The following is a 22,849-nucleotide window of genomic DNA, read 5'->3' on the forward strand; positions in this document are numbered from 1 at the left end:
CTAGTGCTTTCTGATTATTTTTAAATTTTTGAAACCCATTAAGCATTTTCCCAAAGGCATATGGCTTATATTGTAGCAAGACTCAAATGGCCTCTAACTCAATAAACTGTCTTAGAGCTATCTTGTCTTCCAAAAAGAATTTATTTTAAAATGCTAGGCTGCAATGACAAAAACAAAAACAACAACAACAACAACAAAAGTAACTGTCCAGACAGCCATAGCATTTATTAAAAAATATTAGAAAGTGAATTCAATTCTAAGGTACTAATCAAGATTTAGTATCATACAATGTTTACAAAGTTCTTCATTCTTTTTAGCACTATTTATTTCAAAAATGAGATTTAACTTTGAATTCCTGAAACATTTTCCTACTTGCATTTAAAAATGTTTATGGGCTGGAGAGCTAGCTTAGAGGTTAAGAGCACTTACTGCTCTTCCAGAGGATCAGAGTTCAATTGCAAGCACTCACACTGGGTGGATCACAACTGACTGTAAATCTAGCTTCAGAGAATTTCTGTCCTTTTCTGTCCTCCACCACCAACAGAAACATACACATAAAATAGAAATAAAAAGTGATTGATTCCTAATGGTATATTACTATCCTCACAGGTCAGTGATCATTCAGACCTCATCGGAGAAGCTTCTTCTTGGAGTAGATGAGAATTAGCATAGAGACCTGCAACTGGACAATGTACAGAAAGGGGCTTTGGAGCACTCAGCCCTAAAGGGGTGTCTGTATCATACCCCTACCCTCAAGGCTCAGGAACCTATGAGAAAGAGGGCACAGAAGTGGCAGACAACCTCAAGGAAACACTCATAGATACAAGAGGCCGATGTGCATGTGAACTCAAAGAGACTGTGAGTACTACCTGATACATAGATTTAAGTCTAGCAAAATCCCAGTACAAATAAGGAAAAGTGGGCACAAACTTCAACACCTAGCTAAGAAGTTATCTGCAATCAATAGCTGCTAGGAAGGGAAAAACAGTTTTCTTCATCTTAGTGACAATGGGTCTATCAACCATACTCCAGTGCAGGCTTCATGTTCAGGAGTAGTTAGTTAGCCAACACAAATCAGATTCCAATATACAGCATAAAATTCTCAAAAAAAAAAACACTTAAAATAAATACACAACAACAAAAACACCAACACCAGAACATTATGGTTATCTGTTTAATACGTAACAAAACTTCATGTCAGTGGGCTTAAGATGATAAAATTTATTCCTTGGAAAAGAGTTAATTACTAGGAAAATGGCAGATATAGAGAAAGGTTTCCAAATTTACAATAAAAAGTATTCATAAATTGCTATATTGAAAGACAACAAGCTAATATTTCCTTGATTTTATGGTAGTGAAATGCATAAAATATTTAAAAATATTTATATCAACTGCAAGATATAATAATTTTCAAAGTACCTAGCCACTGATACACATATACACACAGAAAGAGAAAGAGAGAGGGGGGTGGATAAATCAACATGTGTTAGAGGTTGATTTTGAAATATCTATGATTTATAATTTTTGTACTTTGAACATCTAATTAATAACCAAATGTATTCCCATCAAGGAAAAGAGTGAGTCAAATTAAGCAATATCAAGTTCCCAACACTGATATACATCATTACCAACATAATGTTAATATGCTTGGCTTATGGACATTTGTTCTGTAAATGTGTTCAAATTATTACAAATTTTTTAAAAAAATTCTGACATGATGATGTAAATAGAAAGTGTTTTCAATGGAAAACTCAAAGCATTTAATTCTGCTTGTAAAAGCCTCTCTGTGAAGAGAGGCTGTAACTTACTGAATCATCGGTGGCAGAAGCTGGCCAGCCCTCCCATAACTGATGTCGAACAGGTATGCTTGTAAGGTCATACACATTTCTCTTTACCTATAAAAAGAAAGCAACAGAATTAAAAAAGGATTCTGATATTATTTTATTATGGTAACTTTATTTATTTAAGATAAAACATCAATTCATACATTCCTTTAGTTTCAAAACAATAATTTAGAACTAATACAAGTCAGAACAATTTTACAAAGTTAAAAAAATACCATATATTCAAGAGCAGAATTTCAATGAAGGCTACGTAAAGTAATATTTCAAGAAATAACTTCTCTTATGACAGATGATTTAGTGTATGTGTGTCTGTACAGGTAGAGAATGTATTTGAGTATGGATATGCTCAGGAGCTAGAGGCAAATCCTTGGACGCAGAGTTACAGGTCGTGACAGCCACCTGGTGTAGGTGCTAGAAACTGAACTCAGGTTCTCCGCAAGAACAGTGCCTCCTTAAGCACTGAGTTATCATCACTCCAGACTCCTAATGACTGTTATCTTTCCTGACTTCAAGTCTCTTGTCAGTTAAAAAACTTCAGGTAATGGTTCACTGAAAGCTGACTACATTTACAAACATTTATAAGTAATTTAATTTTAAAACTTTATGATTCAAACAAAAGTATATTTCGAGTTTCTATTAAAGAAAAGAAATTAATTTGGTTGAAGTAAAGTGAGGGACTAAAGTTACTTTATGTTCTAGTTTAAAAGGCTTAAACTATATAAAGTAGGTTGTAGAATTATTTTTAATTATCCCAAACTTAAAACTGAGCTGAGGTTTCCATTAATATAATATTTTAGCCACTCCTAAAGTCAAAATAAAGGCTCCTTAGTGAATTCCAGGACACCCAGAGCTGCTTAGTGAGACCCTGGTCTCAAACAAGCCTACCATCAACTTTGTACCTTTCACTTTACAGGGAGAAGAGTCAAGTGAAAAAAAAAAGGTGTGGAGAGTTCAACTGTTGGCCATCCAGTGACTTAAGAAGGAGCATATACTGCTGATGGGGACAGCCTACACCTGCAATTCTGGTTCTCCAGTATAAAGCAGAAGAACCATGAGAAAGAAAGGGGCCAGCTTGGACAATTTAGAAGAACTCTGAAAAGCCGTAACCCCAGAAGATCACACTCCTAATTTCTTAGGATTTTTTTTTCTAAACAGCATACAGAAATTCTATTTTAATCTTCATTTACAATTAAAACTATTAGTTCCTTATAATAATACAGAGGTAGTCCACCTTAACAAATTCTTCATTCAGTGTACTCTACCATCTAGGCTAATCTAGAGATGTGACACAGATGTTCTATGGTTAGTATTTTAATATGGCTCCTCAACAGGAAGCACTAACTCATACATCTAAGATGTAGAACTTTAAAGTACCATGCTGTTCAACTGCAGCATTCTGTTATGATATTACTCTTTATTATACACAAACATATCTAAGTTAGCCTCCAGTGAAACAGAGATATGCACACATTAAGGGAAAAAAAACAAAACATGGAACTCAATCTATTTTTATCTCTAATATACACCTGGGGGTGGGGTGGGAAAACATGGGAAATAGTAAATGATATCCTAGGAGCTTGGGACACTGCTTGATACCTCACTCAATTTAAACAAGCAGTTTTTTTCCAAATTGCATTAGCAATGCTCAGGATACTCTGCAATATTTTGCTTACAGTTGTCACATCAACTCTGAAAATTTTGATCAGTCTTTACCAATTCAACAACCTAGCAAAAGGCAACTGGACCAGCTTTTAAGCACTTTCACTAGTGAGTCTATTTTATCACACTTAAAAAATTAGTGCTCTCAGGGGCAAAAGTACTTTAACAATCCAAAGCATTACATTCATAAAAGAGAAAAGACAGGAACGAATGCATGAGGAATTTTCAGACTTCAAGAAAAAAATTCTTCCTTTAAACTTACATTTTAAGTACCTAGCTACATCAGAGTTCACCAGCTATTTTTTAACAAAAGCAGGAAAACTCTCTCTCTCTCTCTCTCTCTCTCTCTCTCTCTCTCTCTCTCTCTCTCTCTCTCTCTCTCTCTCTCTCTGTGGTGTGTGTGTGTGTGTGTGTTAGTTACCCCAACACTGGAAACTTGCACAAACATGATGTGTGCACAGACAATAAAGCTTTGAAATAAAATTCCTTAAATTCTACCTTAATTCCAAAACATAATGATTCATTATCATGAAATAAACAGTATTTTCTTATTTCATTAACTCATATATAACTGCACTGAATTGAATGACATTCCTCTGCTATTCTAAGCCTCAAAAGCATGTTCTGGCTATAGTGTTATGTTGGCATAAAGCACAATGCCAGACTGATGTGCTGAACAAAAGTGATCAAAGTTAGAGTAATGTTAGCCACTGCACAAGTATTTGGCTTCATTGTCCTTCCCAGAATGACATCTGTTAAAGCAACCTGTCATAGAACAAACTAGTTAATGCAGAGAGAACTTAGCTGTGAGTGTACTATGTAAAGCATATTAAGCTAATGTTTGATTGTTCCAATGCAAAGGGTAAATTTATAAAGTATTTTGAGATTATGACAAAAGAAATCTTTTAGGCTAAACTACAGCCATTAAACAGCAATTTTAGTAAAAAAAAAAAAATTAGCTTTTCAAAATTAAGTCTGTGCTATAACAATAAGCAGACTTTTATCATTATAAAGCAAAGCAATAGCAGAAACACCAAAATAGTGAGTTTAATAAAAGAGATATAAAAATTCATTGCTTTTACTGATGAGTGTATCCAATTAAAAGTTTCAATCACCATTGTGCAGTAAAGGAAAAGTTAAAAAGTACACAAAGAAAATGTAAAAGTAATTACTTTTTAAAAGGTAGTCTTTGAGCTGTATATAAAATGATGCAGGTGAATCTGAAGTTCCTATGAAATAGATCAAAGATGCAGTTCTCCTAGAGAAGGAGGGAAACTAAAATGAAAAGAAGTGGAGAGAAACAGACAGACAGGGCAAGAGAGTAGGGATGATGGAGAGAGCAGAAAAAGAAATGGGGGCAAGGCATAAAGGGGAAAAACAGCAACCATGAGTATCTGAGAAAGGTAGAATGAATGCAGGTAGATCTGCTGTGCTGACTCGTTTCTGATATAGTTCCATCTTTAGTGACTGTTAAATTCTAGTTAAGTAGGAACAAGTGACACTAGATAACTAGATAAGGGATTTTTTTCTTCCGGTCTTACACATTTTCTTTGATCAGCACTAACTCAAAATCATGTTGAACATTCAAAATCTTTTCAATTCTTGTCTTGTGTTAAGCTCTAAATCTATGAGATTTTAAGTTACTAACCCATGCAAATGTTTCATTTATTCTGAAGGAACATAATAAATACTGTGGTTGCCAGTTAAACATTAAAACAAACTATACTGTATTTGAATTACAAGCTCTAAACTCACCATAAATTTTTTTTCTGGTGTCTGGTTCTAGATTGTAGAGAATTTTTCTCACTGCTTCAGATTATATATCAGATATACTTTATATATATATATATATAAACACAAACAGCTCAGAATAATTTGAAAAAGGCAGACTATGTTCCTGATTTATTAGATACTTTCATAGCTGATATGTATCTACATACTTAAAATATAGCACTCAAGGAAGGACCATTTTATCACAGCATGCTCACTGTATTTTCATAAGAACTCATCTCCACCCAACTTTTTTCTTTGAGTAAAATTTCAATACCATTTCTTACAGAACAATTCTTAGTAAGTTACTCTACTAAGTGCTAAATTTTAAATTTTAGACTCAAGATTAGACTCAAATGAGCTGTTCTTGGTTATTCCAACTGAAAACTAAAAGGCCTATGAAACTTAGTAGATAACACTGTCAGTTATAATAAAGTAATCGCTTGTAAACTGAATACTGATAAAACTGTCAAAATTTTTCTCAGGAAATTGTAAATGCCATCAAAGTATATATTGTGGCCTAAGAAAAGCAGACCTGGAATTCTGATTCTAATCCCAGAGCTATTACTGTACACAAATTGGCTGAGCCTTTCTGAGCTTTAGTTCACTCAACCTTAGAAGAGAATAAAGATCATCTCTGATTTTCAATGCCATAAAATCCTATGATTTCATGAAGATATTAGAGTTAATCCTGGGTGCAGAAAAAAAAGCTAAATATATGCAAAACAAAGCCATAATGAGGGAGTTTACAAACAGTACGGCTCTAGCCTTAATTTTCTTAAATGGAACAACAGCAGTAGAGTCAATAAATATAACAGACACCAAAGAGAAAAATGAAAATAATTTCAAGTGAGAAATAGAGATATAGAAGCATTTTAAATCAATTTTTCTTGAATAAAGTTGAGTCTTTACTTTGTTTATACCTTAATAAAAACCTAATTAATGTTTTTAATCTCATAGGATCTAATTTTAAAATAAAACCTGTCACAATGGTTTCTTAACTAACTGTACCCTCAACTGTGTCATCAGTGATCCCACAGTCTAGCCAGACCACTGTTACCAATAGGTTAACAGTTACAACAGTTTTAATTCCCTTCATTAAAAATCTTTGAAATTGGGCCCATAAGTTGTTATTAAACATTTTAATTTAGGAAAATATATTTAAATGGTATGGGTTCCAAACAGCTTTTAATTGGTTCTGGATTCTCTGAATTGAGACACTAACACACATTATTGTCTTTCTAAGCAATATCATGAAATGACAGGCATCCATGTGATTTTCCTGCCACTGTTACATGACAAAAGGCCTCTAGAGACAGTAGACCCTGAGCTTATCCAAATTTAAAATATATCAAACTGCAACTACATAGAACAAGTAAATGTTTGCAGTGGTCTGTTTAAATCAAAACAAGGCACACAGACCAGGCTGAGTTCCAGTTTCCTGGCAATCCATGGTGCTCTGAAAGGCTTGTGTAGTTAAGAAACCAATCACTTCTGATTCAGAATGGGCTTTGAACACATACTACATATCTAATGCCTTTCCTTTTTCTTCTTTTTAGCATATTGTACATGCACTGCAGTTGCACATGGATTTGTTTTACTAAGATGCAAGTTAAACCCGTCTAAAAATCCTTCCTGAACAAAAAAAAACGTTTGAAACCGGATGGTGCAAGGGGAATGAGAAGGTGGCATCAGTAATCAAATGTTAATTAGCAAGCTTTCCCCCCTTCCCCCAGGGCTGGCCTGTGTTAGAGAATTCAAATCAGAAATCAATGCTCCAAGTGTTTAACTATTACTTCTTCTCATTAACCATTAAAAGACCAAGCAATTTTCTCCTCATAAAAACAGTAACTCAAGAATTTCTTTTTCTCAAATACTTTTTCTCAAATGTCTTTCCAGAAAACAATGAAGAGGCCTGTAAAATTCAAGTGCTTTTCAACCAGGCTTTGAACAAACTGTATTCTGCATTTTAACATCTTTTGGTTCTAAATGAATTCTTATTCTTACAACTGCAGCTTCCTTCTGCCATACTTAGAAAACAGATTTTGCTTGTTCCTTATAAAACGACAGGGCAGCTGGCATTTTATGAGATTATTGGGATGGTAATAATAAAGTGAATCAAGTACAGAATCTAGTTTAAACACACATAATTGTAAATGAATTTGATTTTGGCCATCATGAACAACTACCAGAAATAAGATTAAGAATTTCCACTAGTAACATGGAAATTATACTGAAACTTTGATGAGAATAAAAACACTGTAAAATTGCAAAAGCTACATCATATTTACACCTATTTTGTTTGTAGATTCAAACAAAAATAAATTTATATCTTTACTTAAAAATTAAGTCTATATTAAAAGATAAAAGACTTTTTCTTGATTCTTGGTTTCCCAAACGGGTCTTGAACTCACTGTGTAAAACAGGATAACTTCAAACACTCTGATCCTTCTGCCTCCATTACCAGGTATGTACCACCACACCAGGCTTATGTGGTGCTATGGAAGTAATCCATGGCTTCTTACATACTATGCAATCACTTTACTGACTCAGTTACATCCCCAGCTCTCAAATCATAATTCTGAAAGAGCTATGAAAATTCATACTAGATAAGAAAATAATCTAAATGTCACAAATGTTACAAAGGCTAAATCTACTTAGTGGTAGATTTAGAAAGAGGTTTTAGAAAAATTGTGAAGTTGCAAATAATGATGATACAAGTAGAAGATGTCAATGATTTTTCTACAATAGTCATTCTCAAGCAGTGGTGGTATCAGCAGTAAGAAATTAGAGATGCTTACTGCAGAGCACTGTGATTCCAGTGTGCTGAACACGCTGGGGCAATGCATGATGAGTGGTAACCAGCCTTAAAAGTGATTCTTAACAGTCTGAAGTGTAAGATGCAGAATTTTATATACAGGCTTCTCCAGATGGCCAGGCTTCTTTAGCTAACTGATTTTTCAACCCTTCAAAGCCTATGCTTAAGGGGCACTGTTCCTTGTATGAATGAGTAAATTTCTAGAAATCCCAAAATTTTCTTTAGGTTAACAGGATAGGTGGGATTAAAAAGTCTGAAATTATGGAAAGTCACAAATATTTTAATCTAAATTTATGTCATAGGGAGCTCATGACAGGCTATAAATATTGTGGAAAAAATAACTGGTTTACTGGCTATAGTAAATAAAACAGCAGGGCCTTCAATAAATGCTCTTAAAATCCCCCCACACACACACACATAAAATTAAATAAATTAATGAGTTTGTACCACTAGGAAGGAAAATAAAAAATAAATAAAAAACAAAAACAAAAAAAACTGCCACAAACATTTTTAAGAATCTCACGTTAGACAGCATTCATTCTGTAAAGTCCAATTTATATTTTATTCCCATTGGTTCAGTTTATGTATTAGTCTACTACTGGTAGAACATGTGTGTAGCACAGTCAAAGCTCTGGATCAGATCCCCAGGAGAGCAGAGGACAACAAAAAAGAAGACAAAAGATTCTTCACAACCAGAAAGTAAAGTACTTCAAAGTCAGAATTTCTGTATGTAAAACAAAATGTATCAGAAGCAATGCACTAGATAATCTCAAAGCTAATATTCATGCTACCAAATATTTAGCTACAAGCAACTCCACTATAAACCTGTCCATAAAACATAAAAATAGTACAATCTAATATCCAGCAGTATGATAGTTAAATAAATGAAATATGGAACACTAAAAGTGGCCATTTTAAGAGAGGAGAGACCAACTAGTCAGGCAGTTTCAGAGTAAGGATGACAGAAATGTCCTGGGTCCCTGCCAGAGGTCAGGAGAGTGTCAGAATGTAGTTGTTTCCTTGTTATCTCTTTCCTGAAATCAGCATCCTTACCTGGAAACTACACAAGGACTTGACCTAAACTAAGAGCTCCAGGACACCTTGTGGATGGACTGTCTACCTCCCTGTTCTTCACTAATCAGCCAATAGACCTACAAAGCCATTCAGCAGCTTGATGGTCTTGCTTCTGCTACATCGTAGAAACTGAAGCCTTCTATAATGAAATTTCTAAGTTTCATTCTTTGAACTCAAAAGACTAGAACCTAGTCACTGAACTAGAACTCAGTCAGTAAACATTTTGTGTGGCTTTGAGATTCCAGCACCTTTACTACTGAGTTAGAGCCCCACTCCCCACACACAATGCCCCCAAAGAAAGAGAGCAAGCCTGTATCAAATTCAAGGACCACAGTTTTATTACATTAAAGCAGGGCCCTCAAAGCATATCCCAAAGGCCAGTGAAACTATTATCTTTTTCTACCAGGAAGTTACATTAAAACATCACCAGTTCTATTTGTTCTCGTATGGTCTCTAGTGCTTATGTACTGCCAGGTTAGCAGAGTTAAAAAGACTCAACAGACTGTATCTTGATTTTTTTAAAAAATATTTATTATTATTTGCCCCTTTACTACATCCTGATAGTAGCAGATAATATGATTAACTTATAAGATATTGAAAACTAAGGACTGTAACCATAAATAGGACATCTATATCACCTCCTCCAAAAGATCAGAAAACATTATGGTAGTAAGGGTGGAAAAATGTCAAAGCCACAAAAGTAGGCATGGAAGGCTGACCTGTGGTTATGATTGAGCTGCAGCACTTGCACTCATAGCAGCTGATTGCCAACTTAAGATCTCAAGATTGGAACTAACAAACACACTGTCATGGAGGGGAGAGATCAAAGGGCCCAGACATCTTCTGGGGTGTAGCTACTGCTATAAAACACTTGCTCCTACAGATAACTCTAATGAAACTTATTCAGTTAAAAAATAAAAAACAAAACAGGAAAATAGATGGAGGAGGACTAGCTGAAAAGAAAAAAGAGCTTAATGGGAAAAGAATATATATATGTATATATTCACACACACATACATACGTGTATACATGAAAATGTTGTGATAAAATTCATTGTGTATAATTAACAGATGCTAACGTTTTTAAAAACTAAGGGCCAAGGCTGCGGACACAGCTCAGTTGTATAGTGCTTGGCTATTATGCACAATGTCCCAGTTTTAATTCCTAGTGCCACAAAAAAAGGGGTATAAAATAATGTTCACTTTTGCTTAAATACACGTATATATGTACATGCTTATCCATAGTATATTATTGGTAGAATAGAAAGATGTACAACAAATATACAATTTCATCCTCTCTATATGATAGGATTATGGCTCATTTTACATATCTGCATAATTTCTTTTTCATTTTTAATGAGGAATTTTTAAGATATTTTTATTAAAAGTAAAGAAACTTGCACCAGAACAATCTAGGTTTTTATTTCAGTTGTCCTCTTAATTGTCTGGTTGATGCTGAGTACAGAAGTGGGGGAAAAAAACACAACCACTCCTCAAAGTCTTCAATAAAGTAGTTCCTAGTTTATATTAATTCACCCTTCCCATAATAGACTTTACTTGCATCATTATTCTTATTCTAGAACAATAGAAACTGAAGTTCACATAAAGTGATTGGTTCAGGTATCTTTCATTTAGTAAATGATGAGTACAGGCTCTAACTCAGTTCTATGAAATTCTAAGGTCTAGAATCTTTTATAATTTCAACAGACTTCTATATCTGAATTTTGTCTGTAAAATAAAGTTGTGGTGAATTATCTTTAAAAGTCTTTTCACCTGATACTTTTATAATCGTAAATAAGGAATTTCTTTCTTATCATCTTCTTCTTTCTTCTTTCTTTCTTTCTTTCCTCCTCCTCGTCCTCTTCTTCTTCTTCCTCCTCCTCCTCCTCCTCCTCCTCCTCCTCCTCTTCCTCCTCTTCCTTCTTCAAGACAGGATCTCTCACTACCTAGTCTAGCCTGAGACTCCCTTGCCTCAGTCACTTGAGTGCTGGGATTATGGTCCTGTACCATCACACAGAGCCAAAATTATGAATTTTCTGAGATCATTCCCACTAACTCTAAACAGTGGTCAGTAAGTAGTAACAAGTGGCCAACTACAGGTAGCTCTAGCACGAGAGCAAGAAAACCTTTCTACAGCTATTGTACTGAAGAAGCAATCAAGTGTAGTTGCTGGATGCCAACTTTTGAACTTTTATGTGCAGTATAGCAAGAACAACTGCCAGGGCAAACAGTAACTGGTTATTGTTATATAACTGAATATTGCTTCCAGAGTTTCAGGGTAGTTCCTGGGATCACAAACAGCTGAGATAGAAACAGCAAGACAGACAGACAGACAGACAGACAGACAGACAGACAGACAGACGGGGGGATAAACAAAGGTAAAAGAATATTAACATGAAAAGTAAGCCTTATCATATGGATATTATATGATATCATCACTGATCAATGTCTTCTAAGTCTCCCTCAAAGAATTCAAGTGGAGTAAAAGAATATAAGGTTCACACGAGAGCACTGCAACTTTACTTGGCCAATGTGCAGCAGTAGACCAAGTCTTTCCTATCTTGTTATTCCAGTTCGTGTCGCCCGCCTGCCCGCCCTCCTGCCCTCCTGCCCTCCTTCCCTCCTTCCCTCCCTCCCTCCCTCTCTCTCAATGGACACTCTTACCAACTCCTATTTTATGCTTTTCATTTGGATAAGTGAAATGCTTATTAGAAACACCTATGTTATATTTGTAGCCTCTCTGAATTCTAAAATGAAACTGTATCTGTAAGAAAAAGGATATGGGCAATGCTTTTAAACTATTGTACAAATCATTTTTTGTTTGTTTGTTATGATTTGGTTTTTCCCCCCTACTAAATTTTTCTTATTTCAGGTGAGACTGAGCATAAACTTATGGTACATATACACACAAACAAATTAAACTATTTGTTTAAAAGTCCTTCATTTGGTTAAAGCTTAAGTCACAATGATAAGGCAGATTTCAAACACTCTTAACTAAAGGAGACAGTTGAATAAACATTTTAAAATTTTAAATGTGGTCAATTATTTTGGCAAAGAAAAATTTGTATAATGTGGGAAAAAAACAAAACACACAAACCAAACCTGTAAATCCCTTCTTACTCTGGCAGTATCCCACTGAAGTTCAGACATGATGTTTATGTTTGCTTTGCTGCATTCTGCTGCCCATCCCAGCCTTTGTTTTCTCTGAGATGTAAAAAAGTGGTGGGAACCATCAGCAATACAACTTCAGTCTATAATCAGCTCTCTAATAATTTTATCTTTTCTTGTTAACAAAAAAATGCAAATAACAAAGACAACAAAAGGACTTAGTGTTGGGGTCTGCCATGAATACTAACGTGGCCTGGGGGTGTGGTTCATCAAGTGAAAATAAACCATTCAAGTCGCCCACATCAAGAAGAAAGTTTGGGAACAACTAGGCTAGTGTTTGCATTTGGGGCTCTGGAGTCAGGAGAGTTGCATTTCCCTTGACTCTGCTTAACTTAGGCACCAGAGACAACCTATTTAATCTCTCCTTTAGGAAATGTAAACTCGGTTTCTGCAAAGAACAGCTCCCATGATATTTAATAGTACATTTGATCAGACTTTAAAATTCTAACTTGGCAATTTTCACAATCAGGTTTTACCAGAACTCTAAGGGCGATGTAGGTGAAAGAGTAAAGAGACCATCTTCAAAATAGCAGCTGTGTTGACCAAGAGCAAAGTTACAAAAGAAGAAGCACAAAATTACACACACACATAGTTAACTCTGATTGAATGAAACAGAGTTGGAAACTGGCTCGAAATGTCAAGTGAATGAACACTATAAACGAAAGCCTAATACATATCAAACTCCAAGGAGTGAAGCTGCCAATGCTCAGAAGCACCATTTAACTGGCTTTTAATTAAGGTAGTTAAAAATCCTAACCCAAGGGTTTCACTGTTAAGGGTGGTTCTAAAATGTAGATACAGCTTATTTAGAAAGAAAATACTAGGAATACCTTAACATTGTCACTTGATGCCTTTAGATGGGAAAAAATTAACGACATGATTCATTAAATAAGTATACATTCTAAATAAACTGTCTGAAGACTCCTGTTTAAAAAAATTACTTCTATTTATTCATTAACAAAGCTATCCCTTAGTTCATCCCTGCCATAACCTGCTCTATTCAAAAACCATATGGGAAAGGACATAAAAAACCGCCACAAACCGTGGACTTCTGGTATTAGTGCTACACACAGCATACCCCTATTCATTATTCTACCTCCCTTGTTTAATCTATCATTAAGATTCAGTGACCCTACACTAAATTTAAAGCAGATCCTTCCTTCCTCCCATGCCTAAATTCACATACTTTTCTAGTTGGGGATGCCCTCAAGTATTAACAACTCTACGGGGTTTCTCTAATCTCAGCTCTGAACTATGTCATGCTATAGAACCAAGAAATTGCTGTTTTACATCTCTAACTATGGAAGCTCCATACAAAATGACCATATAATTTACTTAATAAGATAAAGAATGAAAATCACAACTTATTATTTTTTCACTGTATATGACAGAAGAGGCACATGGAGACATTGCCACGTTGTCTTTTTAAGTAAGACATAGAAGTATTACTTCAACTATATCTATAATTTTAAATAATGGTGGAATTAAGTGTTGGCCATTTTAATAAATACAAAAGCAAAGAGAAGAAAAATGTTGATCTAAATACATATGTGATAAATATATAGGGGAAATGAGGTTTTAAACAAGTAAACGCCATTTTTAAAGCATTTTAAAAAAAATCCTCTAATGACAATAACACAAGAGGGTAGCGTTAAATACATGATAGTCTACTAAAAGTAAATATCACATTGCTAAATAACTGTTTCATTGGAACACTTTTATTGGTTTAAAATATTAACTTAATGTGTCTAAGAATTGTCAATGAGGAGTATTTACAACTCCAAAATTGGAGAAAGTTTTAAAAATGCAAATAACTTTGAAAACAATCATAGCTATATAGCAATATTATAATCATTAAATAGTCAAGATGGCAAAAGTTTCATTTAAGTGACTTAGAGAACTGTTATATTAATTAAACTTGAGCCTAATTTTTGATCAATTCATTCTAAACGTGGTTATCTGAAAATGATTATAGAGTAGTTTACATGATACTACAATAAAATGTGTGTTCGTGTCCGTTTTTTATTTTACAGAGTTACAATTCAAAATATTGGGGAACTGAAGAGGGCAGACTCCTTAAGGTATGCATGTATCAGGCTTAGAAGACATAGAAGGTACAAGGGATACTGTAATGACCACCAGACTCCAAGCCCCATCCTATTCAGCACTTAGTAAATACCTCTTCCCCAAGTGCCTTTGGTATACCAAAGAAATTGCTAGGATGTTTGGGGAGCAATTCTCTTATATTCCATTAAGGAGATACTTAATATAGTTAGAATGAAAATATGTAAATAGTTGCTTACAATATGCATACACAGAACATAGTGTTTTTAAAAATAAATATGTAAATTAAAAAAGAATAGATGAGAGTAAAAGACACTTAAGAATTAATACCCAAACTTCTGCCTCCAGAAAGTTGGAGCAAGCTTAGTGGTTAAAAGCATGCACTGCTCTTGCAGTATTCATATCAACTAACAACTACCTCTAACTCCAGCTCCGAAGGAGCCCACACCTCTGTTCTCTAGGAGCACCCATACTCACGTGCACATTCTCATATACATAAACTTAAATAAATTAAATGAGGGCTGGAATGATGGCTCAGCAGTTAAGACCACTGACTGCCCTTCCATGGGAGAGGTCCCGAGTTCAATTCCCAGTAACCACATGGTAGCTCACAACCATCTGTAATGGGATCTGATGCCCTCTTCTGGCGGGTCTGAACACAGCGACAGCAGACTCATGTAAAATAAATCTTAAAAAAAAAATTAAATGAACATCTTGAGAAAAAAATCTACCTCCTTAAAAAAAGTAGATATTTTATTAATCATAAAACTAAAACCCACATAAATTAGAATGATCACTGTGTATCAGTAAATTAGTGTGAATTTTTCTTTTTTAGGGATAAAACATACTGATACTACTAAAAAGGGCAAAGAGAATTAATTTCCCCTTGGACTTATAAACTGAAAACTCAGTTCCAGCTTTATCAAACACATTCATCTGAATGTTAATAATTGACAAGCATTCATTCAGTTGTCCAGTCAGACAACAAATATGTATTGAATATCTAATGTAATGAAGGGACTAATGTCTAACAGAGATAATCTACAACAGTGACTATGACAGAGTTCCTGCCTTCGTGGAACTGACACTCATTCTGTACGTGTATGGTAGTAGGGAAGAAGAGATAGGAGTGGGTGGAGTAAAGTAACCTAAGAGTAAGCTCTATAAAAATTGGCCATAGGTTCCTTCCAGTTATTTTCTATGTAAGATAGGTTGTAATCTTGATAAAAATCTTGATAAAAACGTACAAATGTAGGCTGAGAAAATATGAAATGCCAAAGTTCTATCAGGTGCTATAATACATGCACACATATATCACCTGATAACAGGCTCAATGCAGCATTTACTCTTTCTTTACAAAATCAACAGAGGAAAAAAATGTCAAGCAAGTAGCAGAAGCAAGATCCAAAAGGAGAAACCTATGGGACACTGAGGCACTTTCTACTTTACTGTATCATAACACCTCCCTCAAAACTAAAATCAGAAACTCTGTTTTTTCTGTAATCATCTCTTCACTCCCCAATCCCAATCTAACCACACTCCCTACCAAAGAAATGTTGTTCATACTGTTCATGTGCTTGCCAAACTCTTTCTTCATAGATTTGGGACATGCTTTAGTTCAATAAGACTAAGTAATCATAAATTCCAAATTACTGTCATGTACAAATTAATAAAGTTTACTATACTGATAGCTAACTCAAAGGGATATTTCAGAGATTGTGATCAAAGATATCTTGTCTTCAAACACAGTTGGGTGTTGTTTGTTTGTTTTTCCTCGAGTGAATAGATATTGTCATGCATTCTAAAATAAACAGAAAGTCCATTTGATCATATTTTATTTTTGACATGCTTCACTGCATTATGCCAGTACTAAGTAAATTCAAATATGTCCATACTTGAATATGTGGCAGCCTGGCAATCACATTCATTAGAAGCCATGTTATTCTGAGCACTAGCCTCTGACACATCAACATTACAGCTCATTCTTTATGCTGTACATAGTAAAAGACAAGAAGATAAGAACAGATCTTACTAATGCCGCGCTACAGAAAGCCTGACCTGTAATCCTGTGCATTTCAGGGTGATGTCCTGTGTATCTTCTACACTTCCTATGGCTCTTTCCTTCATCTACCCAACACTTATAAAGCATTTCCTAAGTTCTATGTTCTTTTACATTTACCAGTGCAGCGATCTCCAGTGGGAATGTCTAGAACTACAAGACAACTAGCAGATGAGTGAAATGTGACAGGAAAATAGCTAGTATTACTTTTAAGAAAATGTACTGATTTGTTAATCATTTATCAATTGATGAACTTGTCCTATCTTAGACCACTCTGACCAGCCAACTGCATAAAAGCTGTGGGGTTCAGCGCCACCAGAACTTTTTGGTTCCTTAAAATAAGTCAAGAAATCTAGTTTCAATTAGTTGTTTCTGTTTTAAAAGTAAAATATTCTAGCTTTTAAATATTGGCAACAGTTTGAATTTATATCCAAGTAGTGGCAAACAACAATTTTGAACTGACAGTTCACAAAAGCCCTGTAGGAGAGACACAAAAACAGATAAAGATGTGGCATCTTTTCCTTACAGGAACTCACAGCCCACTTAAAAATTATACCCAGAAACAAAAATGATACAGTGTGACAGAATGGTAAACACACCAATAAAGGATCAGGTGGCAAAAAGAAGAGCAACTATCCTACAGATCCCACTTATTGAGTGCCAGGAAATTGATCCAGGTATTTTGCATATTCCATGTTCACATAAATCTTGGGGGGAAAAAAACGGAAACAAAACCCTGCTTTATTGTATGTAAACTTGACTTAACATTATTCTTTCCAACCTCAAAAATACCACCCCATCACTCCAAGCAGGTGTTAGCTTTCTGAATCACAAACAAATTTGAAAACAATTTGTTTTCAAATTAATTCAAAACTACTTTCTTTTTCATTCAACCCATTTTTTTGGGAGGAAAAAAAAACTTTGTGTATCTATTAAGGCAATATTCAATATATATCTTTGGACATTACTGTTTGAATTATAGCTGAAATCCTAAATAAGATTAAATTGTTGAATATATTCACTATGTAGTGAAACTTACTAACTCGTTTACTTAGCAGACGTTTAAATAACACCTACTATGTCTAAGGACTGTTCTAAGCACTTTACAGATTATACAACTATTCCCATGCCACTTCTAGATGAGGTATCTAAGATAAAGAATATAAAATTTATCTAAAGTTGAAATTATAATTAGTAGGATAAGCCTCCCTATTTCACTTGTAATTAAGGAAATTAAAACAATATACTACTTTCTCATTACAATTTAGACAAAATCAATGTCCTTATTTTTGTTTAGAGTGTATATTATAAAACAGATCCAACCAAATATGTTAACTAAAAGACAAAACATCAATTTACATTTTTTAGTTTAAGACTATTTAATAAGGCTGCTGTGCATAAAAAACTAACAGTTGATTCAAGTCCTTCCCTGCTCCAGTCAGGTTTGACCATACAACATCTTTCTATTACTATTACCCCTTTCTCTTAACCTCCAAACTACTCTACAAGACAAAACCGAAAAACTACATCAGGAATTTCACTAATCCAAGCAGTATTAGCCTCATAGACAAATATATAGGGACTGAGTAAACAAATGCTTTTACTTCAAGGAAGCCACAAGGGTGCTTGACAAGAGATCTGGATCCCTTACATAACAATGTAATAAACAATGCACAGTATTTAGTCACAACTACATACACAACCACTAATGAAGGAAGTTCTGATTACTTAAGAGATGTAGGTATTAGATTCAAATTGTCAACCTCATTTATTGTTTTATTGATTCAATTAACCATCCAATCTCACATGTTCTCTATACCAACACATACCCTAGTCACCCTATTAAATATGGCAATCTTCTCCACTTTTACAGTGGATAAAAAAGTACCTACAGATGTGTGCAACTGATATTCCTACTTTTCCAGTCAGGATTTAATAGACAATGTAAAGATAATATGACAAAATGGAATTATCTCCATATGTAGCCTTCTTTCATTTCAGAAATAGAATACTACCATTCGCTCAGTTACTTAAATCAAAACTCTATGAATCATCATGCCCCTCCACTGACCTTTCCATCCACTTCTTTTCCTCCATACCAAGGCCACTATCATCTCCCAGCTGGGATAAAAACACTGTCTCAGTGATCTCTGTAACTCACTTCTGCTTCCTGCAATCCATTTTATATACAACAGCATCTTTAAAAACACCAGGATAGTGTGATTTCCCAACCTAAAACCTCTAAAGGCATCCTATTACACTTAGAATGATCTGACTCACCCCATCTTTCAAAATTAATAATAACATCATTATCCTCCTTAGCCACCAGTTATTTGTTTAAAGATAAATTCATGACCAAAGCTGATTCAGTTAAATCAGCTTCAATATTTTTCCTGTAATAGAAAATGCACATTTTAAATGGCACAACTGACATTACAAACTGGCTGCTCCTGCATCTCAATGCAGATACACTGACAAAAACCAAACCAAACCAAACAAACAAACAAAAAAAAAAACCAAAAAACCAAAAAACCAAAAAAAAAAAAAAAACCCAAGCAAACAAAAGAAAAAAACATAGCTCAAAATAAGAAAGTAGAGATGAAAACCGCTTACACTGCTTACTGCTAGACTCATGTTGGACTAAGCTATTACTTGAAACATTTTAAAACTTAAAACAAATAAGCAAGCAAGGAAACTAGCCCGGCAATGGAAGTATAGCCTTTAGTCCCAGTACTTGGGAGGCAGAGGCAGATGAATCTCCTTGAGTTCAAGGCCAGTCGGTCTACAGAGTGAGTTCCAGGACAGACAAGGTTACACAGTCAAAAGTTGTCTTGATAAAAACAAACAAACAAAAAAACCCAATAACAACAAAACCTATCCTGTGTGAGCCACCCTATAACATCTATAACAGACTGACCTTGACATGACTTAAACATGAAGGACAATTTTTTTCCTGCAGCTTCATTCTTTCCCTTCTTTCTACTTAGAAAATTTTTTATTTTTAAAGCTCCAGAAAAACGCTGCTTCCTGGAAAACAACCATATAGGTAAAACTATCCTCTGTCTACATTATCTACCATTCGATTTTTATTACAGCTTCGTTTATATTTACAGTACTCCTCCAAAGACTCATGCACTGAAGGCTTGATCTCAAATAGAAACAGTACTCAAAGGTAGGATTCAGAAGAAATGAATCAGGAGAATTTTGCCTTCAGTGGATTAATCCAGTGATGAAGTCAACTTTTAAATAAACTTCTGGGAGGTACTGGTATTGGAAGGTAAGGTCTGTTTGGATTTCTTTGAAAGGTATCTTGCCTGGCCCTATTCAGACTCTCTTCTCCCCAGGCACCATGAGCAGTTTTGATCTGCAACGTATTCCCCATCATGATGTTCTGTTTCCCATAATCTTACAAACAAGGAGTCCAAGAAACAATGAACTGAAACTTCTGAAGCTGTGAACCAACATAAATCATTCCTTCTTTTAAGTTATTTTCTAATACTTTTGTCATGGTGAAAAGTCTAATAAAAGGAATTATTAAATCATCTTTAATATTTATATCCTCAAATAAAAATTCCACATACAAATCACCTATTCGCTGTAAGCTGCTGACTAGGTGCTTAACATAAAGCAGAAAGGCCATGAATGCTTCATTTTTCCTTTATAAAGCCAGACTGCTATAGTAAAAGCCAAAGGGAAAAAGAAAGTCACTTTCTCTGGAGAGGACAATCTTTGAGAATGGCTTTAAGAACTTTTAGCTACAGATATGGAGGATAAGAGCAGTTGAAAAAGAAGAAGCTAATACAAGACTCAGATGTACAGAGAACAATCACCAGTTTTGTAGTTTTTGACTCCCATGTGCTAGGCAAGTACTTCATTATGCAGCTACTTTTCCAGCTTTACATGTTTTAAGAATATTACTTGGGTTGCTATGTGAAGACTAAATTGGGTTAGAAATATAAGAATCAAATTATGGAAGATTCAGCAGTGGGCTACTGCTGGAGTTCAGCTAAAAGATGGTGAGAACTGGGTGTGAAGAAGGAATAAGACTTAATGGCTGATGTGCACGGTTTTAACATCCCCTTGGCTATAAAGCCAGGCTTTTTAGAGGAATAAACTCTGGCTCTTACAATCCTTCTCCCCCCCCCCCCTTCCAGAATTGTGTGGAGTTGGAGAGAGCAAAGAGAGAGGAAAAATTATGTAATTACAATAATTTTTTAAAAAGATATTTATTGTATCTTCCAGTGCCATCACTCCTTCATTTAGTAATAAGCAAATTCAGAGTTAAGTGTTTAGTTTGTCCAAGGTCTCATTCTTTCTCAGTGTAGGTGGAGTAAGGATTCCAAAGTCAGACTGCCTGGATATGAGAATGGGCAGGTCTCTTTCCAAACTGTACAAACAATTACTCTGTGGTGAGGCGCAGAGATTAAATGTTTGTTTCCAAGTAGAGCAAGACTTAAGTTTCTAAATTTAAATTGGAGCTTTTAAGTTCTGGGTCACAATTTGCTCCTGAAAATAACAAGATTTTGAGACTATTAGCTTTTATACACATAACTAATTATGATCCAAATATGGGAACTTAAAATAATAAAATAACCTTTTCTGAGTTGAGACTAAAAACTTAGCTCTGATAGAGTTTAACAGACTGGTAACAGGAATGTTTAATATTTTATAAAACTAATGTAAAGGTGCTATTGATAGCTTTATCACAAAATAGTCTTTAACTTTGGTTTCTATCATGATTATTTTTCTAAAAAGATTTATTCATTTTTATTTTATATGCACTGGTGATTTGACTGCATGTCTGTCTGTCTGTGTGAGAGGGTCAGGTTCCCTGGAACTGGAGGTACAGACAGCTGCAAGCTGCCATGTGGGTGCTGGGAATCCAATCTGGGGCCTCTGGCTGAGCAGCCAGTGCTCTTAACCACTGAGTCATATCACCAGCCCCTACACATGCATTATTTATAAAAAGTATATTTAATAAGATGGTTTTATATAGAACTCATAGTGTTCTATCATTTTACTAGAAAAGTTAGACTCTAAGAACTTTGATGCCAAAAATTAGATGTGGTATCATTTGTCCAAACAGGTTCTCAATGTAATAGATCAGAATCCTTAAAGTTTTAACTCATTTCCAAGGAATAAAAAGTGTCTCTGAGGGTCTTTTTTCCTTAGTTAGAACATTCAAAAACAGTACTTAAGTGAAATCCACTCTCTGAATAGAAAGAGATTATATATGGTAACGGGAAGCTGCCTCTTCAGGTGCAAGCTGACCATACATTGCAAAGAACAAAGCACCACACTTAGAAAAAAATTTATTTTTAATCAAATGGCTGAGAAAGAAATCCCATCCTTTGTTTCATGTGCTTTCTTCCCCTTCTCGTATGTTTTTGAGAAAAGGTCTCAAGTAGCTCAGGCTGTCCTCAAACATGCTATGTAAACAGGGATGGCCTTCACTCTTGATTCCAAATTCTGACTATAGCTATGTGCCATCATGCCTGGCTGCATACTTTTTATGCCAATTTTTATAATGACTGTTAAAAAACAAAAAGGTAATTAACTGTCATAATTTAATACAAATTTCAAATGTTTGTTATTCTCTGCATATGACTCAATAATAGCCTCATACACACATCCTAAAACAAATTAATATGTTAGTACATTTAGATTTTTAACCAATTAGGAATCTTCTGTTTTATCTGATGAGTTTCAATTGCTTGACTTTTCCATCAAACAGTCAAGTATTTATTTAAATATAGTCACTTGATCACAATTTTTGAATTAAATAGCTTTAGTAACTGTGTTAGATCAAATTCCCTGGAGCCTATTTTAGAGTAGAATCGAGTAGCTGATTACCAAAGATACACCTCAAGATAAAGAGTGCACTCGTACTTAATTACAACTGTGTGGATGTTTTTGTTCTTTCAATAAAACCAAGGAAAAGGCATGTCTAATATTCTCTGTCTTAATCATACCAAGAAAGTATTTAATCTAATGATTAAAATGAGAACAGACAATAAACTTAAAAATTATGTTGCTCGCTGATGTTTATTTAACTCCCTGCTTATGAAAGTAGATTAACTACATATTTAATACACACTAGAATAATAGGCTTTTAAACATGGGTTTCCAATATTCTGGTCAAGTGTAAATATTGTGCATAGACCACAATATATAATTTCAGAGTAGCTTGCTATTTGTAGTATTTAACACTCCAGTGTTAAAATTTAAACATGTTTATCTTTTTAATTTTTTTTAAATTATAAATTATTTCAAATTCAGATGACAATAAATATCACACAGAATTGTCAAAAAACAGTTTATTAAAACACATACATATTATAGCTATATAGGATGTCTTAAAAAAATTAAAAATTGCAGTGACTTAAAAGTTGAA

The 22,849-nt window shown here is 34.5% G+C and overlaps 1 protein-coding gene across 1 annotated transcript in view; it reads right to left on the minus strand.

Annotated features, from left to right (window-relative positions):
- Positions 1 to 22,849, minus strand: part of Faf1 (Fas associated factor 1) — a 300,812-nt gene that overhangs the window by 164,744 nt on the left and 113,219 nt on the right. The window contains exon 8 of the mRNA XM_028787832.1: positions 1,809 to 1,895. Coding sequence (XP_028643665.1) covers positions 1,809 to 1,895 — 87 coding nt within the window. The remainder of the gene's footprint in view (positions 1 to 1,808; positions 1,896 to 22,849) is intronic.

The sequence above is a fragment of the Grammomys surdaster genome, unplaced genomic scaffold, assembly GCF_004785775.1.
Source record: "Grammomys surdaster isolate TR1022 unplaced genomic scaffold, NIH_TR_1.0 100, whole genome shotgun sequence".
Taxonomy (NCBI): Eukaryota; Metazoa; Chordata; class Mammalia; order Rodentia; family Muridae; genus Grammomys; species Grammomys surdaster.